Source organism: Protopterus annectens, chromosome 1.part1, assembly GCF_019279795.1.
Source record: "Protopterus annectens isolate FY-2018-M chromosome 1.part1, PAN1.0, whole genome shotgun sequence".
Lineage (NCBI taxonomy): Eukaryota > Metazoa > Chordata > Ceratodontiformes > Protopteridae > Protopterus > Protopterus annectens.
The window spans coordinates 1,207,658,602-1,207,676,700 of NC_056726.1; the positions used below are offsets into that span (position 1 = coordinate 1,207,658,602).

Genomic DNA, 18,099 nt, shown 5'->3' on the forward strand with positions numbered 1-18,099 from the left:
ATGAAATGTTATGCACTAGGTTTCCTACCCCCAGAAACTCTGAAGTGTTTGTTGTTGGTTCTGGGGCTGATCTTTCCGTTTGGCCCCTCTCACAAAGTCGTTCTCTAACGATCTTTTTCTGTTCAGGCGAATAGGAAAAGGAGCCTCAGTGGGATTGTGTATTTCAACCCTCTCTAATTGTATTCTCCTTCTCACTGCACCCGCCAAACTAGAAGAAGAATGACCAATTGAATTGGTGGCTAACATCTCAGTGTGCACTACATCATTCACCCCTTCATTAGGAGTTGTATACAATGAAGGAGCAACGTTCTCCTCAGGAGATGTAACGTTGTGTGGCAGAGAAACAATAGATTCAGCCTCCCCTAAGGTTACAGTGTCATTGGAGGGTATATCGGTAGTGCTAATAACATTATTAGCCCCTTCTTTATCAATCTTGGCATTACCATCGACATTCATTGTACTGGTATTGAACTCATTGTTCACAACACCTATTCCACAAGTCATATTAATATTAGCTCTATCTTGTGTTTGTCTTATATGAGTGCCCTCGGGCCTCCTACCTGCTGAATGCGCATCCCTTCCCACAGGTGCAGTGCGTGGCCATACAAATACATGTTGTTCCGCAAAGTCCTTAGTGTCCCTGCATAGCTTCTTCCTTTTGCTGTTTAATAAATTTGTTTCATAACGACCCACTCTGTCGAATAGTTCCTGCATATAGAGTTCCGTTGCTCCCTCACCCAGAGTTGTTGTGAGTCGTTTCTGAATTTCAGCTGCTTTCACCTTACATTCTCCTTCCACTGGTAGAAAAAAGTCTATAAGTAGCTTTATATATGCCCGACTGGCATCCAAATTAATCTGTTGCCACCTCTGCAACAGAACTGGATACTGGTTGCCATACGTGGGCATATTTAGGATTCGTAGTCCTCTCGGTATGACCCCCTTCATTAAACATGCCTCCATGTTAATTGTAGGTATATATTTTTATTTATTACTGAACATTATTTAGTTTTCATGTGAGGGGTTTGTGTATGTGAGCCCTTTGGTATATATAATGTTTGTTTTTTAGAGCAGTAAGTGATCATGTTATACGTATTTCATACTTTTTAGTTTTTATATGAGGGAATGTGTGTATAGAATGTATAATATCAGTTTTTGCAGAGTAGGAAATGATGATGTAACATTATGATCTTTGCCTACACTGACGTAGTATGTATCTTGATGTTAGTAGACTGAGTTTTATTGAAGTCGCACTTTAAACCATGAACTGTTTTTCATTGGATGACGAGGATACATTGTATTTAAATTTGGCGCTTTACTAGCGCATTACTGTTTGTCTGATGAAGCGGCCTTTAAGTTGCCGTGAAAGCGCTTACGAATAAAGTCTTGTTCTCTTTTAACTGCATCGTCATTTTGGATTTACATGCATCTAAGGTTTTGGAAGCTGTTTGTATGGTATGCGACTACTTAACCGAAGGGTTGTCTTTAAAGACTGTATCGCTACCGATACTGAGTTTTGGAAGAAGTGAACGTCATTACAGTTATTGTAATTACTTGTTGCTTGGTGCTCCTGATTTTCGTTGGGTGGCTTCTTTTTATATATATATATATATATATACATACATACAGTCATTTAAAAACATCTATATAAGTGTGTGTGTGTGTGTGTGTGTATAGACATATACATGTTGTATATTGAATATGGGTTGGGGGTTGGCATAATAGTTAAAGTATTTACCTCACAGACACAAGGTACAGGTTTTGATTCTCAGCTTTGATCACTGTCTAGTAACTGAGTTACTGGACAGGCATGTAATAGCCTGATTACTTAGTATTTACCAGTGTATGCAGATTCTTGTGTGTGTGTGTGTGTGTGTGTGTGTGTGTGTGTGTGTGTATTTTATATATATATATATATATATATATATATATATATATATATATATATATATAAAAAATTTATTTATTTTCTTTTATTTTACATTTGTTCATCGGGATAGCCCGACTGGACACAGGTCCATTTACAGCGGAGGCCTGGGGAGAAAAGCTCCGTAAAAGTAACAATATAATTTACACATCTACACATCTTATACAAGTCACAATTAAAATATCATAGACAAAAGCACTTTTTATATAGAAATTCTTGGTTAATATGCATATAGAGAATACCTTTGGAGGTTTGCAATAGGGATTCCTGAGTTTATTAAGAGCAACAGAAGTACCTTACACTAGTTAGTTTGTTGTTACATGAGGTATGGGTTTTATGTGATGCATGGGCATAGCCAGGAATTCATTAGGTGCACTTTGAGAGAGTTTTTAAACAGAGTAGTTGATGGAGCAGAGGTCAGAGTAGGGGGGTGGTTGTTCCAGATTTTGGCTATATTGTGGGAGAACAGAGCTTTCCCTGCAGAGTTATTGTCTTTGGAGATACAGAGGAGAGATTTTTCAGAAGAGTGGAGGGGGCAACTTGACGTGTACTGGGTTAGAAGTTGGTTTAGGGATGGATGGGGTTTTGTTGGGATGATTTACAATATTGTAGGCAAGTATTAATTGGTGATATTTGATTAGTTGTGGAAGTTCTAGCCATTTATGTTCCTGTAATGCCTGACAGTGATGGGTTTTGAAGCTGGAGTTACTAGCAAATTTGGCAATTTTATTATAACATGATTCGAGTCATTCAAGGTCTTGTTTTCTTGTATGGGTAAGGATTGGGGTGGCGTACATTAGGGTGGACAGCAGGTGTGTTTGGGCTAGTGTAATTCATGCTTTGTCAGATAGGAATTTTTTGTGTCTGTATAGTGTACCCATTTTTTGTGGACCTTTTTGATTGTTTGTGATATGTGGACATCAGACAGTAGTTTATTGTCAATTTCCACACCAAGGAGTTTGGTGTGGTCAGTGGGGGAGATCTTAGTACCATTTTTGGATGTGATTATAAAAGGTTGATGGGTGGATTTAGTTTTGTTGGGAGTAAATATGAGTAATTTGGTTTTGTTGGGATTGAGGATGAGTTGGATTTGGGTAATACAGTTTTCCACTGAGGTAAAGGATTCCTAGGTAAGTTTTTGTAGGGCTGTAAGTGATGGTGCGGAGCAGATGAGTGTTGAGTCATCTGCATATTGTATAAGTGTGGCATGTTGGGTGGATGTATGAAGGCTGTTAGTAAATATGGAGAAGAGTAGAGGGCCCAATATTGAACCTTGTGGGACTTCTATAGTGGTTGGAGGTAGGGGAAATTGTTTGTTTTGCCATTGGACAGATTGTTGTCTGCCTGATAGGTAGCTTTTAAACCATGCTATAGTGGAGGGGGTGAAAGATAGGGAGGTCATGGAGTCTAGTAGTATGGCATGTGACACCATGTCAAAAGCCTTAGGTCTAAAATATTGCAGATACGAAGTTATTGTTATCTCTGTGTAGGTTAACTGTATTAGTAAAAGAGAGGAGAGCAGTAGTTTTACTATGGTGCTGCCAGAATCCCGGTTGTGTGGGTGAGAGGAGATTGTTAGTGTTCAGAAATTGCATGACTTGAGAGTGAATACACCTTTCAGGTATTTTTGATAAGGAGAGTAGGATGGCTATGGGACGGTAGTTAGAGAATTCGTAAGAGTTTCCTCCTTTGTGAAGAGGGATTATGTATGGTACTTTCCATAGCTGTGGGATGTAGAATTCCTGAATGGAGCAAGTTTAATAAGGGTGGAAACAGGGTAAGCTAGGGAATCGCCTGCTAGTTTTAGAAAATTGTCTGGTAAGTTGTCTACAGCAAGGGTAGTTGGTTTAAGTTTTTGTAGCAGTTTTTTTTAATTTTAGTGGTTGGGACGGGTGAGATGGTAAAGCAAGGGATGTTATTGAGGGGGTAGTTGGGAGTGTATGAGTGGTTGTTATTTGAGAGTTGAGAAGATAAGGATAGGATGGTTTCAGTGAAGTGGTGGTTAAATTTGGATGCAAGGTCTTTAGTGTTATTGTTGGTGGTGGGAGTTGGAGTGGATGTTTTACCTGGATTAAGTAGGGAGTTGATGGCATGCCAGAATTTTGGGGGGTCTCTTGTGTATTTGGTTTGGCTATCGAGGAAATAGTTTTGTTTATCAAGTTTGGTTTGTTTTTTAGCCTGATTTCTTAGTTTTTGGTAGTTTTGTTTGGATAAGTTTGTGTTATCTTTTTTCCATACTTTCCAAGATTTATCTCTAGCTTTTAGAAGGGCTCTTGTTTCCTTGCTTAGCCATGGAGCATAGTTTGTCTTGATTTTGATTCCTCTAATGGGTGCAATTGAATTGAGGATGGTAGTGAAAGTGTGGTTAAAGTAGTTGACTGCTTGGTCTAAACCTAATGTATGAAGTGGGCTCCAGTTGCATTGTTTTAGGATTATATTTAGGTCTTGTGTAGTTATTTTGCTGTAATCTCTAATGTGTCTAAAAAGTGCAGGGTTTGAAAGATTGGTGCGTTTGTGTAGAAATAATGTGGGGAGGTGATCACTTAGGCTGTCTGGTAGATGCCTGGTGTGATATTTTTGTTTTGAGAAATTAACTAGTGTCCAGTATAAGATTAATTGTTTGTGAGATTTTTTGTCAACTCTAGTGGGTTTCTCAATGAGCTGGGTAAAACCATAGAGATTGATATGGTTTGTGGGGTTGCTGGAGTTACAGGCTAACCAGTCTGTGTTTAGGTCACCTAAGAGAATGGTTTCTTGGGGTAGTTTGTTTGAGATCCATTGCAATTTTTCTTCTATGGTGGGAGAATTGTTGCCTGGGGGGATGTAACAGCAGATAATATTGATTTTTTTGGTGTCATTTATGGATAGAGTTGAGACTAAGGTTTCAGCATTTTGAAATGTAGGTATAGGGGTTTCTAGGGTTTTTATGTTGAGTGTGTTTTTAAATAATATGGCAACTCCACCTCCGTTCCTGCCTGTTCTGTCCTCCCTTAGTATATTATACCCTGGTGGGAGAACTTCCTCATTCTGAATGTTGTGTTTTAACCAAGTTTCAGTTATGGTTACTATGTCTGGGGAGTAGTGAGCTTGTATATGCATGTATATTGGGAAGTTTGTTAGTTATACTCCTGGTATTGATGTTAATGATTAGTAGGTCTGTTCTTTGTTTAGGTGGATGTAGGGTATTGCTTGGTCCTGGGTTAGGGTGTATATCCCCTGCTATGAGAAGTTTTTTTTTGTAACTAGTAAGTATTGTATTCTGTGTGTTATAGTTGTGTGGTATATTTCTGATAGTTTTGTGGTATAGGTAGTTGTTAATTGTATTTTATGTATGTGTAGTGTTGAGCTGTCTTTAAATAGTGAGGCACTAATGGGGAAGTATATGTGTATATTAGGTGTAATGTAGATGTGTGTTGTGTGGTACTTTGTGTTTAGTAGTGAGGTGGTAGGATTAGTGGATGTGTGGTTTGTTAGTATTGTGAGGGTGAGGAGAAGACAAGCTAGGATGATTTTCATTTTGTTCTAAGTAATGGAGTGGCAGTATGGTTGGGTCTTGGGAGGGAGATGATTGCTTGTAGGTATTTGGTGGGGGGTGGTTTTTTGATGCTAGGGCTGTGGTAGTGTGTGTGTGTGTGTGTGTGTGTGTGTGTGTGTGTGTGTGTGTGTGTGTGTGTGTGTGTGTGTGTGTGGTAAGGTGTGATTGGGGGTTTGGTTGTGGGTGTGGTATAAGTGTAGAGGTGCTGGGGTCGGGTAGATTAGGGGGGCAGGGAGGGGAGCAGAGTGAGTCCGAAGGGCGAATGGAGCAGGTGGAGCCACGGAAGTGGAGTATCAGCAGGAACCAATCAATTTTTAGTGAGGTTGTGCACAGAAATGTGTGTGTGTGTGTGTGTGTGTGTGTGTGTGTGTGTGTGTGTGTGTGTGTGTGTGTGTGTGTCTGTGTGTGTGTGTGTGTGTATATATATATGTATATATAAACATAGATTTGTGTCACAACACTGAAGACATATACATCTACAGACTTTTTAAAAGGCTGGATTTTCAGATGGTGTCATTTAAGCCTTTAAGCTTGAAGTTAATGTAATTGTTGTTTTCAGCAGATAATTTGAGTGGAGCACAGCTGCTATCTGTTGGGAGGCCGCTGTGGTTAGCGTTATCGCCTCACATCAAGAGATTGTCCAGTTCCATTCTCGGCTGGGTTGCCTTCTGTGCAGAATCTGCATGTTCTCCCTGCAGTCACCTGGGTTTCCTCCCACATCCCAAAGACATGCTCCAGGTGGATTGGACACTCTAAATTGGTCTTAGGTGTGTGTGTGTGTTTGTGTGTGTGTGTGTGTGTGTGTGTGTGTGTGTGTGTGTGTGTGTGTGCGTGTGTGTGTGCGTGTGTGTGTGCGTGTGTGTGTGTGCGTGTGTGTGTGTGTGTGTGAGTGTGTGCGTGCGTGTGTGTGTGTGTTCTATTGAAGGTTGAGTGCCGGGCTGGCAACCTGACACTTTAAAACTCCATTTCCAATCATTCCGCAGACCATTGTTCCGCTGTGGTGACTCCTAACTGGAAAAGCCAAAAGAAGAAGAAGAAGACACCTGGCTATCTGTTATTAAGTACTAACCAGCAGATCCTGTTATTTTTTCATTGTTTAATGGGGATTTGGACTAGGTGGTAGCAACTTTATTTCTCTGTAAGTGAGCAGGTAGTGCCAGTCAGTCTTCTGTTGTTAGAGCATATGTTACCACTTCCTGGTATCTGGAACCTCACAATCTGAAGTTGTTAATCTTCCTATTCATCACTGATGGGTTCAGTTCCGAGCCCTTGGAACCGAGTCGGCCTTATACCAAGCTTGCGTGCACCAAAAACTCTCAAGCTAAGCTGCTACCCACAATGCCCTTTGCTCAGTTACCCCAGATCTCGTTTGCCACACAGCCATATAGCAGTGTTTCACCGAGCTCTCCAGCTAAGTGCTTTTTTCTTAAATATTTAATAGTTTGAAAAATTTTTTTCTTCCTAATAACTGGTTCTTGTTGTTCTAGGGTTGGGAGGGTGGCCTAATGGTTAAGGTGTTTGCCTTAAAAACACAAGGTACAGGGTTTGAATCTCACAGGGGATAATTGGCTAGGCTTAAAATTACTCACAAGGGCAGTTAGCCTAGTACTAACCTATGACCCTATGACCCTATATTGCTACTGCTGTACCCACAGGTATTTCTCTCTTACCTTTGTTGGTAATGTCTTGGTATCTCTAACTTTCTACCTTTACGGTATCTTGTTACCATTGCTGGTATTTGCTTTTTTCTCTTCTCCATTTCTTCTCTTTCCTCTCTCTGTCCCTTGTGTGCGAGAGTGTATTTTTTTTTTTGGAATGTCTGAAAAGAAGGGAACTATGGGATTTAAACACTGCTCTTCTTGCAGTGGTAAACTGCCGAATAGTGACCTCCATGAGGAATGTGTTCACTGTTTGGGGATTCCGCATTTGTCGGTTAAACCCCCTTGTGATATCTGTGCTAGTTTCAGTCAGCGGACGCTGAATGAACGTCATAACAAACTTATTTTAAAGGACCTGCTTGGTTCATCTTTCTCGGAGGCCATTTCTGCGACGGAGGTCTCACCTCCTCCAGCTTATAAGAAACGTCCTCAATCGGACCCCTCTTCACCGGCCAGTGACAGAAGTAAAGGTCATAAGCACAAGGCCCATAAGTCATCGTCTGGACACTGTTTTGCCTCCTTGGTTACGACTCCTACATCGGCTCCGAGCTCAGCTCCAATAAAGTTTACCGAGGTAGCCTCATCGGCGCCCACACCGGCACCAACAATTACGGCATCGCCTACGTCTTCGCTACCTACCAGTAAGACGTGACGTCTTTGATACCGACCAGTATTACGTCTTTAATACCAACCACTATTTCCATTTCTTTATCGGCACTGACTTCGCCCGTTTCGATCCCATTATCGGTTCCGACAACGACTTTGGAATCGTTCTATCAACCCCATTATTATTTCCGACAACGACATCGGAACCGTTCCTATCGTCCACTCTTATAGTGACTTTTCTCTGAGCCCTTTCACGGCTCTGACCATACTGTTAATACCTGTTGCAAAATTGGAATCGTCAGTGCTGTTCTGTGACACACCACGGACCTGATACTCATCCAGTGTGGACCCGTTTGCCGGACAAGCCTGCAGCCCCTTTTTGGACCAGACTGACTCCCCTTCAGGTGCATCGGTGAGATCCACCAGGAGCCTTTCCGAATTGGATGTGGTGCGACTTTTTGATCAGCTGCTGACTGCTAGGGAAATCTTAAATCCACCTAAACCCTATCCCATTCCTGGCTTTGGGTCTATTTCTCCAGCAACCCCTACTTACTCTCTTTCCTTGGATCCCTCGGTTCCGCGGGTCATCTACCCAACTTTTAACAGAGGCATTCCTTCCTCGACACCGACAGCAACTCTGTCTGAGGTTCCGAGATCCCTTTGGTTGCCAGCTTCGTCGGAGCCCACCCTTCCTCAATCTCATGCTTTGGGGGTTGAGCCCCCGGTCCCGGTGTCAGTATCTACGGTTTTGTTGGCCCCGACTTTGGGGCAGAGGGTGTCTGCTGCTCTGAGCTTGATTGAGGCTCCATCCCCGGGTGTGGGCCGTCTGGAGTGGGGTGTGACCCTGGTTCCGATTTAGTCTTCCTCAGTTCCGGGCTCCCATTCCTCTTCGGGCAGGCCTGCTTTCCGGGTGATGGAGAGGGCGCTTGCTGCCAGCAATCCTCTACAGCTGGTTATTCCCCCAGTTCCCTCTGAGCCGCAGCTGTCAAAGTCCACCCCCCTCAAGGACTCTGAGAGCACAAGGCCCAGAGTCAGAGTTCAGGGCATTTCACTTTCCGAGTCTTCTTCGGATGTTCCCACCGAAACAACCCCCCCCCCCGGAAATGGGTGTGTAAGAGGAGACACACGGACTCCCAGGAGGAGTCACTTACAGAGGATATGGACTACGATGATGGGGAAGGGTCCCCACACTCACCCCCTGATGATGTCTCCTTCGGGGACATCATGGAGATCTTGAAACAGAGGGGTGACTGGAAGTCCTCAACCCCTTCCTCAGAGGAATCTGTATTTCTGCAGGCCTTTCGCTCTCTGCCCTCTACTTCTTAGGTGACCCCCCCCCCTTGCAGATGAGCTGGTTAAGCTCATCGTGCAACGGGCTTGGAAGAACCCCAACTCCATTGAGGCCATCCCCACGAGATCAGACAAAGTTCTCTCCCCTCCAGAGGATCAACCCCATTGATCCAGAGGCTTGCCAGTGGACGCTATGGTGGTGGCGGCTGCCGCGAAAAAGGACCTTGCAGAAGAGAGTCCTGCTGTTCACCTGCCCAACAGAGACAGGCAGTGGACAGGTTAGGGAAGTGAGTCTTTGCGTCAGCAACCTTCGCGGTTAGGTCTCTGAACTTTATAGCACATTTTACGAAGCTCCAGAGAGATCTTATCTCTGAACTCTCCAGAACTCTCGCTGGTCAAGTATCGGATGGAGCACGAGATAAGGTTGCTTCCCAACTTGCCACCCTAGAATCCATATCTAATTCATCCATGAGGTTGCTGTCACATGTGACCGAATGAGCAGCTAGAGCTGCGGGTGCAGGCGTAGTCATGAGATATCACACCTGGATGCACATCTGTGACCTCGGAGACTCCTTCAAATCTTCCTTTCTAAATGCCCCTATCGAGCCCCCGGCTCTGTTTGGTGCGAAGGTCAAGGATACACTAGCCAGGTGCGAGCAAGATGGGAAGACCTTGTCTGCCATGGGCCTACATTTCTCCAAACCTCAGCGTTCATTCTCCAGGAACCAGAGGAGAGGAAAAATGTGGCACAAGAAGTCTCAAGGTCCTTTCCAAGACGCACATGGTGAGGACTCCTCTAGAGGCAGAGGGGGTGTCAATAATGGAAGACGCCCCTTTCGGGGCAGAGGGGGTCCCCAGAACCAGGACTCCAGAGATTCCTTCTCAGGTAGACCATATCAGTGCTCCTGAGGCGCTGCCTGATTGTTTTCCTCTGGAAGCAGTCGGGGCACATTTCTCTCTGCACCAAGATGCCTGGCTGTCCATTACAATCAGTGGGTGCAGAGAATCATTACCAGAGGGTACCATATTCCACTAATCTCCTGTCCAAGACCTCCGAAATCCCTTCCCGATGTTCCATCCAGTCAAAGGGAGGAGGCAGCTTCCGAGATACGAAAGCTACTTCAAAAACGAACCATCCAAAAGGTCCCCTCAGATCAGTGCAGGTCAGGGTTCTACTCAAGATTCTTTTTGGTGCCAAAAAAAACAGGGGACTGGAGGCCCATTCTGGATCTCAGTCATCTAAACAAATCAGTAGTCCAGACCAAGTTCCGCATGGTCATGATTCAATCCATCCTCCCCTATCTGCAGGAGGGTGTGTAGATGTGCTCATTAGACCTCCGGGATGCATATTACCATATCAAGATGGACAAGCACCCCAGGAGCCTCCTTCACTTCCGGCTGGGAGCCAATCACTACCAGTTCAGAGCCCTGCCTTTCGGTCTCTCGACGGCCCCCAGAGTGTTCATGAAATGTCTGGCAGTGGTAACAGCTCATCTGAGACTTCCACCTCTCCGCCCCCACCGAGCGTCTCCTGGTCAGGGCCCTCCGCTACACCTTGAGCCTAGCGGAGTCATTAGGCATCACCATGCACTGGAGAAATCAAATTTCCATCCATCACAACAACTGGAATTCATAGGAGCAATATTCAACACTCAGTCAAGCCTAATTTCTTTTCCTGCCCACAGGCTTCAGAGACTCAGGGCACAAGTTCAGGTGATACTCTGCCAAAGCAAGGTGTCTGCAAGGGAAATTCTTCAAGCCTTAGGATCTATGGCCGCAGCCATCTCCATAGTCCCCTTAGCCAGACTGCACATGAGATTACTACAATGGCTCCTTCAGGCCCAGTGGATACCCAATCTTCACCCCCTGAACTCAAAGGTTCTCATCACCAACATTTGCAAACAAGATCTCCTCTGGTGGATGCGTACAGACGAAAATCTTTGGTGTCGTCCCTTCCAGGTTCCATAGCCCAGCACCACTGTGACCACGGATGCTTCCCTGATGGGGTGGGGGGGCCATTTCCAGGGAATGTCAGTCCAAGGCACGTGGTCCAATGTAGAGGTCAATTTATTTATTTTTTTATTTGTTTGTTGCATTTGTTGACCGGGAAAGTCCACTGAGCCTAGGATGAGCCCATTTTCAGTGGAGGCCCGGGGAGAAAAGATCCACAGCAAGTTACGTACAAAACATTGAAAAACAATGTTGACACAGAAAAATTAGATACAAGATATAAAAATATAACAGTGATGTCATTATTTTAGTTAGAAACCAATGCCTTAGCCAGTTAGAGAGAAGAGGTTAATAAGTAGATGGAAATAGTGCAGGAAGTTACTGTCACATGGAAGAATGTGATGGTAGCGATGGCTAAGTGTGTAGAAGTCAGGAAAGAAGGAATGTAGAGTGAGTGTGTTAAAAGCTAGAGTAATGCTATTTTACAGTGTATGGTTAGTAGTTGAGAATTGTAGATAGAAGGGTGCATTGTAGGTGGAAAAGAAATGAGTTAGAAGTATGAAGCGGGTGACAGAGAAACACAGGAAGGTATAGGCAGGAATGGTAGACAGCATACAAAGGTAGATAGTGATTGTGGATCTAGAGTGGGAAATCACTGTTTTAATGTAATGGTGGGGTACAGGAGCATAGCCAATGACAGAGAAAATGTACTTGTAGGGATTTTTTAAAGGATGCAGGATTACTGATAGTTCTTAGAGATGGGGGAAGATTATTCCATAGCTTGGAGTCAGCATAGGAATAAAGCATTTGGCCAGTAGAGAGTTTGGGTTTATTTATGGACAGCAGCATTTTGTTTTCTGATCTGAGCTGATGATTGGGGTGGTATAAGGTCAGTATGGCGGAGATGGAGGGGCAGCTTTCAGGTTGGTAGATTAACTTGTGAGCTGTGGTTATTTGTATGTAAGAGAGGTGGTGGGGAGATTCTAACCAGTTTAGTTTATGCAGTGAGGAGCAGTGGTGGGTGGAGTGTTTTGCATTAGTAGCAAGTTTTGCAGTTTTGTTATAGCAAGAGTCAAGCTTACTTTTTAGGGAGGATTGTAGGTTGGTAAGGATGGGGGCACCATATAGCAGAGTTGGGAGTAGAAATGATGAGGCTAGGGCCTTTTTAGCAGAGGTACTGAGGTAGTAATTGTGTCTGTATAGGGCACCAAGCTTTTGATGTGTCTTTTTGATGTTACTTTGGATGTAAAGGTTGAAAGTTAGATTATCATCAGTGGTGACACCTAGCAGTTTTGTACTAGGGACTGTTTGTATGACAGTGTTGTTTTGGGAAATAACAATGAATAGAGATTTGTCAATGGGCCTGGATTTTGTGGGGGTAAATAAAAGGAGTTTTGTTTTATTGGGGTTGAGGGCAAGGTGATTCTGGGACATCCAGTACTCAGTAGAGTTGAAAGCTTCTTGGGTGAGATGCTGTAATTCGGTGAGGGATTTTGCAGAGCAGATTATTGTAGAGTCATCTGCATATTGAATGACAGAACTATGGGTTAGGGTTTGATGAAAGTTGTTGACAAATATGATGAAGAGGAGAGGACCCAGTATTGAACCCTGGGGAACTCCGGTATTAGTGGAAGTGAAAGGGGAGGAGGAGTGCTGCCATTTGGTGGATTGCTGCCTGTTATTGAGGTAGTTGGATATTTGCATATCAATGTCCTGGAGTTAAGGGCAGTGCTGTTGGTGTTGCAAGCTTTTCATCCACTTCTTCTGTCCGGAGCAATTGCTGTCCAGTCAGAGAACATGTCCATGGTCTGGTACATAAACAAACAGGGAGGAACCAAATCTTACCCCCTTTGTCGCGAAGCCATGAGAATTTGGCAGTGGGCGTTAGCTTCCAACCGCTTCCTGATCGCAACATACATCCCGGGGAGCTCCAACGTGATTGCGGACAGACTGAGCAGATGCATACTTCATCCGCACGAGTGGTCTCTCAACCTTAGTGTGGCGACAGAAATTTTCAGTCACTGGGGCCAGCCATGCTGTGACCTTTTCGCCTCCCTTGCAAATGCAAAATGCAGCAGCTACTTTGCTCTCTTTCCCCCTCTCGGGGAGTCACCGAGAGATGCTGTAGTCCACGATTGGTCCACGGGTCTCCTTTATGCTTACCCTCCGATTCCTCTGATTCCCCTCTTTCTGTGGAAGGCGATTCGGTTGAGAAGCAAAGTGATCCTCATTGCTCCATTTTTGTCTCGTCAAGTGTGGTTTCCCTTCCTCCGACCTCATCTGTTATGACCTTCTTGGACCTTAGACACTCGTCAGGAACTAATTTCTAACCCACAAGGGCTGACTCCTACGAATCTGTCCACCCTCAAGCTGACAGCTTGGTTTATCCACTTCCGTTAGTTGCCAGGCAAGAAACCCTTTCTTCACCTGTTCGGGATATTATTTTGGCTTCTCATAAACCATCCACCAGAAAACTTTACAAGGATAAATGGAAAAGATTCTCTATTTGGTCATGTAATCAGGAGCTAGATCCGTTCGCAGCCCCCGTGGTCACTATTCTTCATTACTTGGCTGAGCTGTTCGACAAAGGTGCCTCGGCTTCTACTATCCAAGTCCATCTAGCAGCTATTTCCAACTTCCATAACAGGTCTGAAGGAGTACCACTCATCTCCTCTCGTCTTTGCAAGACCCTTTCTCAAGGGTATTTTTCATAGCAGGCTTCCCATTAGACAGCCAGTGGAGGCATGGAATTTGTCCTGGGTTCTGCAGGCTCTTTCTCTGCCCCCGTTTGAGCCGGCTGCCACCTGTGACCTAAAATTCTTATCTTGGAAATCCTTATTCCTGGTGGCAATAACTTCAGCAAGAAGAATTTCGGAATCGTTATGTATCAAGAGCCCTTATCTGATCTTTCATAAGGACAGAGCATCACTTCGAACTAACCCATCCTTCCTCCCCAAAGTGGTTTCTGACTTTTCCATTAACCAGTCCATTGAGCTCCCTGTGTTTTTCCCAAATTACTCGAACAAGGGAGAATACTACCTACATTCTTTGGATGTTCATAGGCAATTATACTTTTATCTAGACAGAACCAAATCATTCCGCAAGTCAGACCAGCTTTACGTTTCCTTTGCAGGCCCTAGAATGGGAGGTGCAGTATCAAAAGTTACTTTGTCTAAATGGCTCAGGGATTGCATTTCCTTCATATATTCACTTACGGAGGGATCTAAGTCAGGCCAAATCAAAGCTCATTCAACTAGGGCTATTGCAGCATCTGTTGCCTTCCACTCTAGGGCCTCTATGGTTGACATTTGTGCAGCTGCCATTTGGGCTAAGCCCCACACTTTTATCAAGCATTACAAGTTGGATCTGATCTCCAGGGGAAGAGTGGCCTTTGGCTCAATGGTTCTCAGGAATGTTCTTCCATAAGGGCCACCCAGGTTCTCCAAGTAGCTGGGGACTCTGTCCCTTCAGTGATGAATAGGAAGAAGATTAACAACTTCAGATAAAGAAGTTATGCCTTACCATAACATTCCATCAGAGTTGCTGATCTTCTTGCAGTCATCACACCCTCCCACCGACCCCCTCCTAAGGTTCCTGGTGGATCTTCTGGGTCTTCGTGGTGTATTAGGGTTTCTTTGCAGAGATGGCCTCTGTTTTTTTCTTTCTCTATCTGTTGCATGCAAACTCGGTCTGAGGTAACTGAGCAAAGGGCATTGTGGGTAGCAGCTTAGCTTGCGAGTTTTTGGTGCACGCAAGCTTGGTATAAGGCTGACTCGGTTCCGGGGGCTCGGAACCGAACCCATCAGTGATGACTGGAAGAAGATCAACAACTCAGATGGATTGTTATGGTAAGACATAACTTCTTTTTTCTGTTGACTGACCCCAACGTCTGTAAAGTGTACTTGATAACAGAATTTGCAATCTAATCTGTTGGCAGTTACTACTTAAATTTTCTGTCATCTTCCTTCCTTTTTCTTCATTTTTCCATTTGACCATATTCTGTTTTACTGATACCTCTCTTTTTCTTTCATTCAAACAGCAAGTTAGAACGTCTCTCTGGAAAGTAGGTGTAATACTTAATTATTTTGCTTGTTCACTTTGCATAGCAGAAGAAATGCTGTGTGCCCTTTGTGGCAGTGTGTGCATGTGATGCCTTAACACAGACTGCTTTATTTGATTAAGGCTTGCATGTTTTTTCCTCTTTCTACTCCACAGTCATACTTAGAACCACATCTTAGAGCTATGCTTGGTTGTTTTGCAGTGAGAAACATGTTTTGTTATGACAGATCCTCTGGTAGGACTTTACAGTACCAGTGCTACAGGCTGACGTAGTCAAATAGCTTCCAGGCATTTTACTGGAATTTGAAGGAGGAGTATGCTGCAGTCTTAGATATGCTTTATCTATGGTGCTTCTTTCTCAATGCATTCCTAAAGTGAGCATAAGAATTCATTATGTTAGGAGCATTTAAGCTAACTTTAGAAAATAAAATTAAATAAGTTAATGTTATGTGAAGGAGTAAGGTTTGGAATGACAAAGAACCTGCAATAAGTAGACTTCTTTTAGGTCCATAAGTTTAAATTCTTAAGTGATGACTGTATCTGAAAATCCGGAGTCGAAGACTGCAAGAATCTTGAGTCTTGTTTCCTTCATGAACATTGAGTAAGATTTATAATTAATGTGCTAACAGATATTTAAATATTTCTTTAAAAAATGTCATTCCCATCAGGATTTAGATGTCTTACCATAAAATGAAATTATATGCACTGTAACATCTTAAGTTAGGAAGCTAAAATGGTTTCACTAAGTAGTTTCATTTGAATAACTTTCCTTGTGATTTGCTTTCCCAAATTAATGTAATTTAATTCAAGGTGACATTAGAACTAAGACTGAGTTCTTGTTAACAGGAAAATTTCTTCATAATTAACACCATGAATTATTTGCATTGCAGCAGGAATTGATACTCAATTTAGTGCTGAAATATAAAACAGAGGTAAAACATAAAAAGGAAACTGTATATTTGAAAGAATAGCAAGCAGTATTTGAAACACTGTATGTGTCACTGCAGTTAAGCAGATTTACTTGTGTTCCCCTATTTGGGGGCTGCACCCCTAGAGCTGTGGTGATAATATATTTTGATACTGCACAACCTCTGATTAATTAATTCATTTTTTTGTGGGGCAAGCACCTTTCATTCTCTGAGGTTATACAACCTGTTAGTTTAATAGTGAAGTGAGGTTGTACAACCCTCACTTGGGGTGCACAGGAGAGATTGCCCCACTGGAGAAGCAGTCATAACTTTTCAGCAGCTTGGGGATATTGTTAACATTCCTTTTTATGAAGACCAAGTAATACCAGATCTGAAGTAGGAGAATTCATTTGTCAGCAACCTGTGGGTATGGATCCGATATCGGATCCGAACCGGCATGGTTTATCCAGCTATGGATCCGAGCTCCTAGCTCCTCACCCATAATGCCTTGCTCTCCCTACATGACCTCAGATCTAGTTTGCCGCGTTCATGGTGACAGCTGGATTTTGAGCTTCTATTAGCTAAGTGCATTTTTGGTGTTTTAAAAGGGGTTTTCTGTCAGAAAATTGTTAATTTGTGTGAAAGTATTAGGTTTTCCCTCTGTTAGTCTAATTTTTAGTTAAATTAGTTATTTTTGTAGTACCCTCCCCTCGCTGGTACGTAGCTTGTGTGTGCGTGTATTTCTTTGGGGCCTTCTGTGTGAGTGTTTAGTTTAGTTACTTTGCTTTACTTTTTAAAAACAAAAAAAAAAAGTATGTCTGAGGCCCCAAAGGCAATCTTTTCAAAATGCTCCGAGTGTGGCCATAAGCTATCCCCTGCTGATGGCCACACTCGGTGCGTTCGATGCCTTGGGGTTGAACACCTCACCTCTGGGTGTTCAATCTGTGCAGGGTTCAACCCCAGGGCATTGAAGGAGCGGAGGTCGAAGCTGGTCTTGGCGGGACTCTTGCCTCCGGACTCGGCTTCGGCCCCCAACCCATTGGTGGTTACTGCTCCGGCAGTTCCTGCCTTGCCTGCTCCCCCTCCTCCTCCCGGGATTCAAACTCCCTCTAAGGGTTCGGAGGAGAGGGAAGCCAAGAAGAAGGACCGGAGAGAGAAGCACCACAAGCGGCGGGCCGAGTCCTCCGTCTCGGCCCCGCCGGCTAAGCGGGCTTCTCCTCCGGCCTCTCTGGCTGCTGGCTCTCCTCCTCCTCAGCTCCGGTCTCCTTGTTTTTCACCGGAGCCTGAGGATGAGGAGACCCGACCTCCTTCGAGGCTATCGAGGCGGCACTCAAGGCCTGCCTCGGTAGCCTCGTCGAGGTCTACCTACAGCCTCTCCGATGCTGATCTGGACCGGATGATGCGAAGGTTCATCCAGGCCCAGATGCAGATGGGAGTGCTCCTGCCCCCCCCCCCCTGGGGGGGAGCTCGACCCCATTTTTCAAGCCCATAGCTCCTTCTCCGACCCACTACCCGGGTTCGGAGTGCTCAGAGCCGGGCAGCCTCGGAGCCGGGGGTGGGTCGGCGCCGACAGTACTGGGTACTTCGGATCCGACCCTGCCCTCGAGTTTGTCGGATCCGACCTCTCGGAGCCTTGGCCCGAGCTTCGGATCCAAGGGACTCAGTGTGCCTTCGGCGCTGTCCCTGTCGGAGCGCACTGTTCCCTCGGATCCGAGGGGCTCGGCACCGGCTCCGATCCACTCATCGGATCCGAGGGGGAGCCGACTTTCGGATCCTATTGTCGAGGCTGGCTCCCCCTCGGCTTTTGATGTAGTGGAGAGGGCTCTGTTGAGGGCATCCGGACCCCCGGCCCTTGCTTCGGCACCGTCCCGCACTCCATCTGCTCTGGGCCAGGCTTCCATCACCCGGCCACTGGGACAGCCCGCTTCATTGCCCCAAGCAGTCCCCTTGGATCTGGACATTGCTGGTGAGGGCTCCTCGGACAGCCCCCCCCGAGGAAGCACCTCGCAAGCATACGTGTAAGAGGAGGCACATAGACTCCCCCGAGTCTTTAACTGAAGACACTGACTTGGAGGAAGGGGAAGGCTCCCCAAGATCACCCCCTGAGGATGTCTCCTTTGGAGACATCATGGAAATGTTACGGATCAGAAGTGGGTGGTCTGCCCCAAA

At 44.8% G+C, this 18,099-nt stretch overlaps 1 protein-coding gene across 4 annotated transcripts in view; it reads left to right on the plus strand.

The window, feature by feature from the left end:
- Positions 1-18,099, plus strand: part of LOC122809252 (myosin-10-like) — a 3,714,157-nt gene that overhangs the window by 3,510,204 nt on the left and 185,854 nt on the right. For 3 of the 4 annotated variants that reach the window (XM_044080584.1, XM_044080606.1, XM_044080617.1), the window contains one exon: positions 15,003-15,026. The exons of the other annotated variant lie outside the window; for it this stretch is intronic. In XM_044080584.1, coding sequence (XP_043936519.1) covers positions 15,003-15,026 — 24 coding nt within the window. The remainder of the gene's footprint in view (positions 1-15,002; positions 15,027-18,099) is intronic. 4 annotated transcript variants of the gene reach the window in all.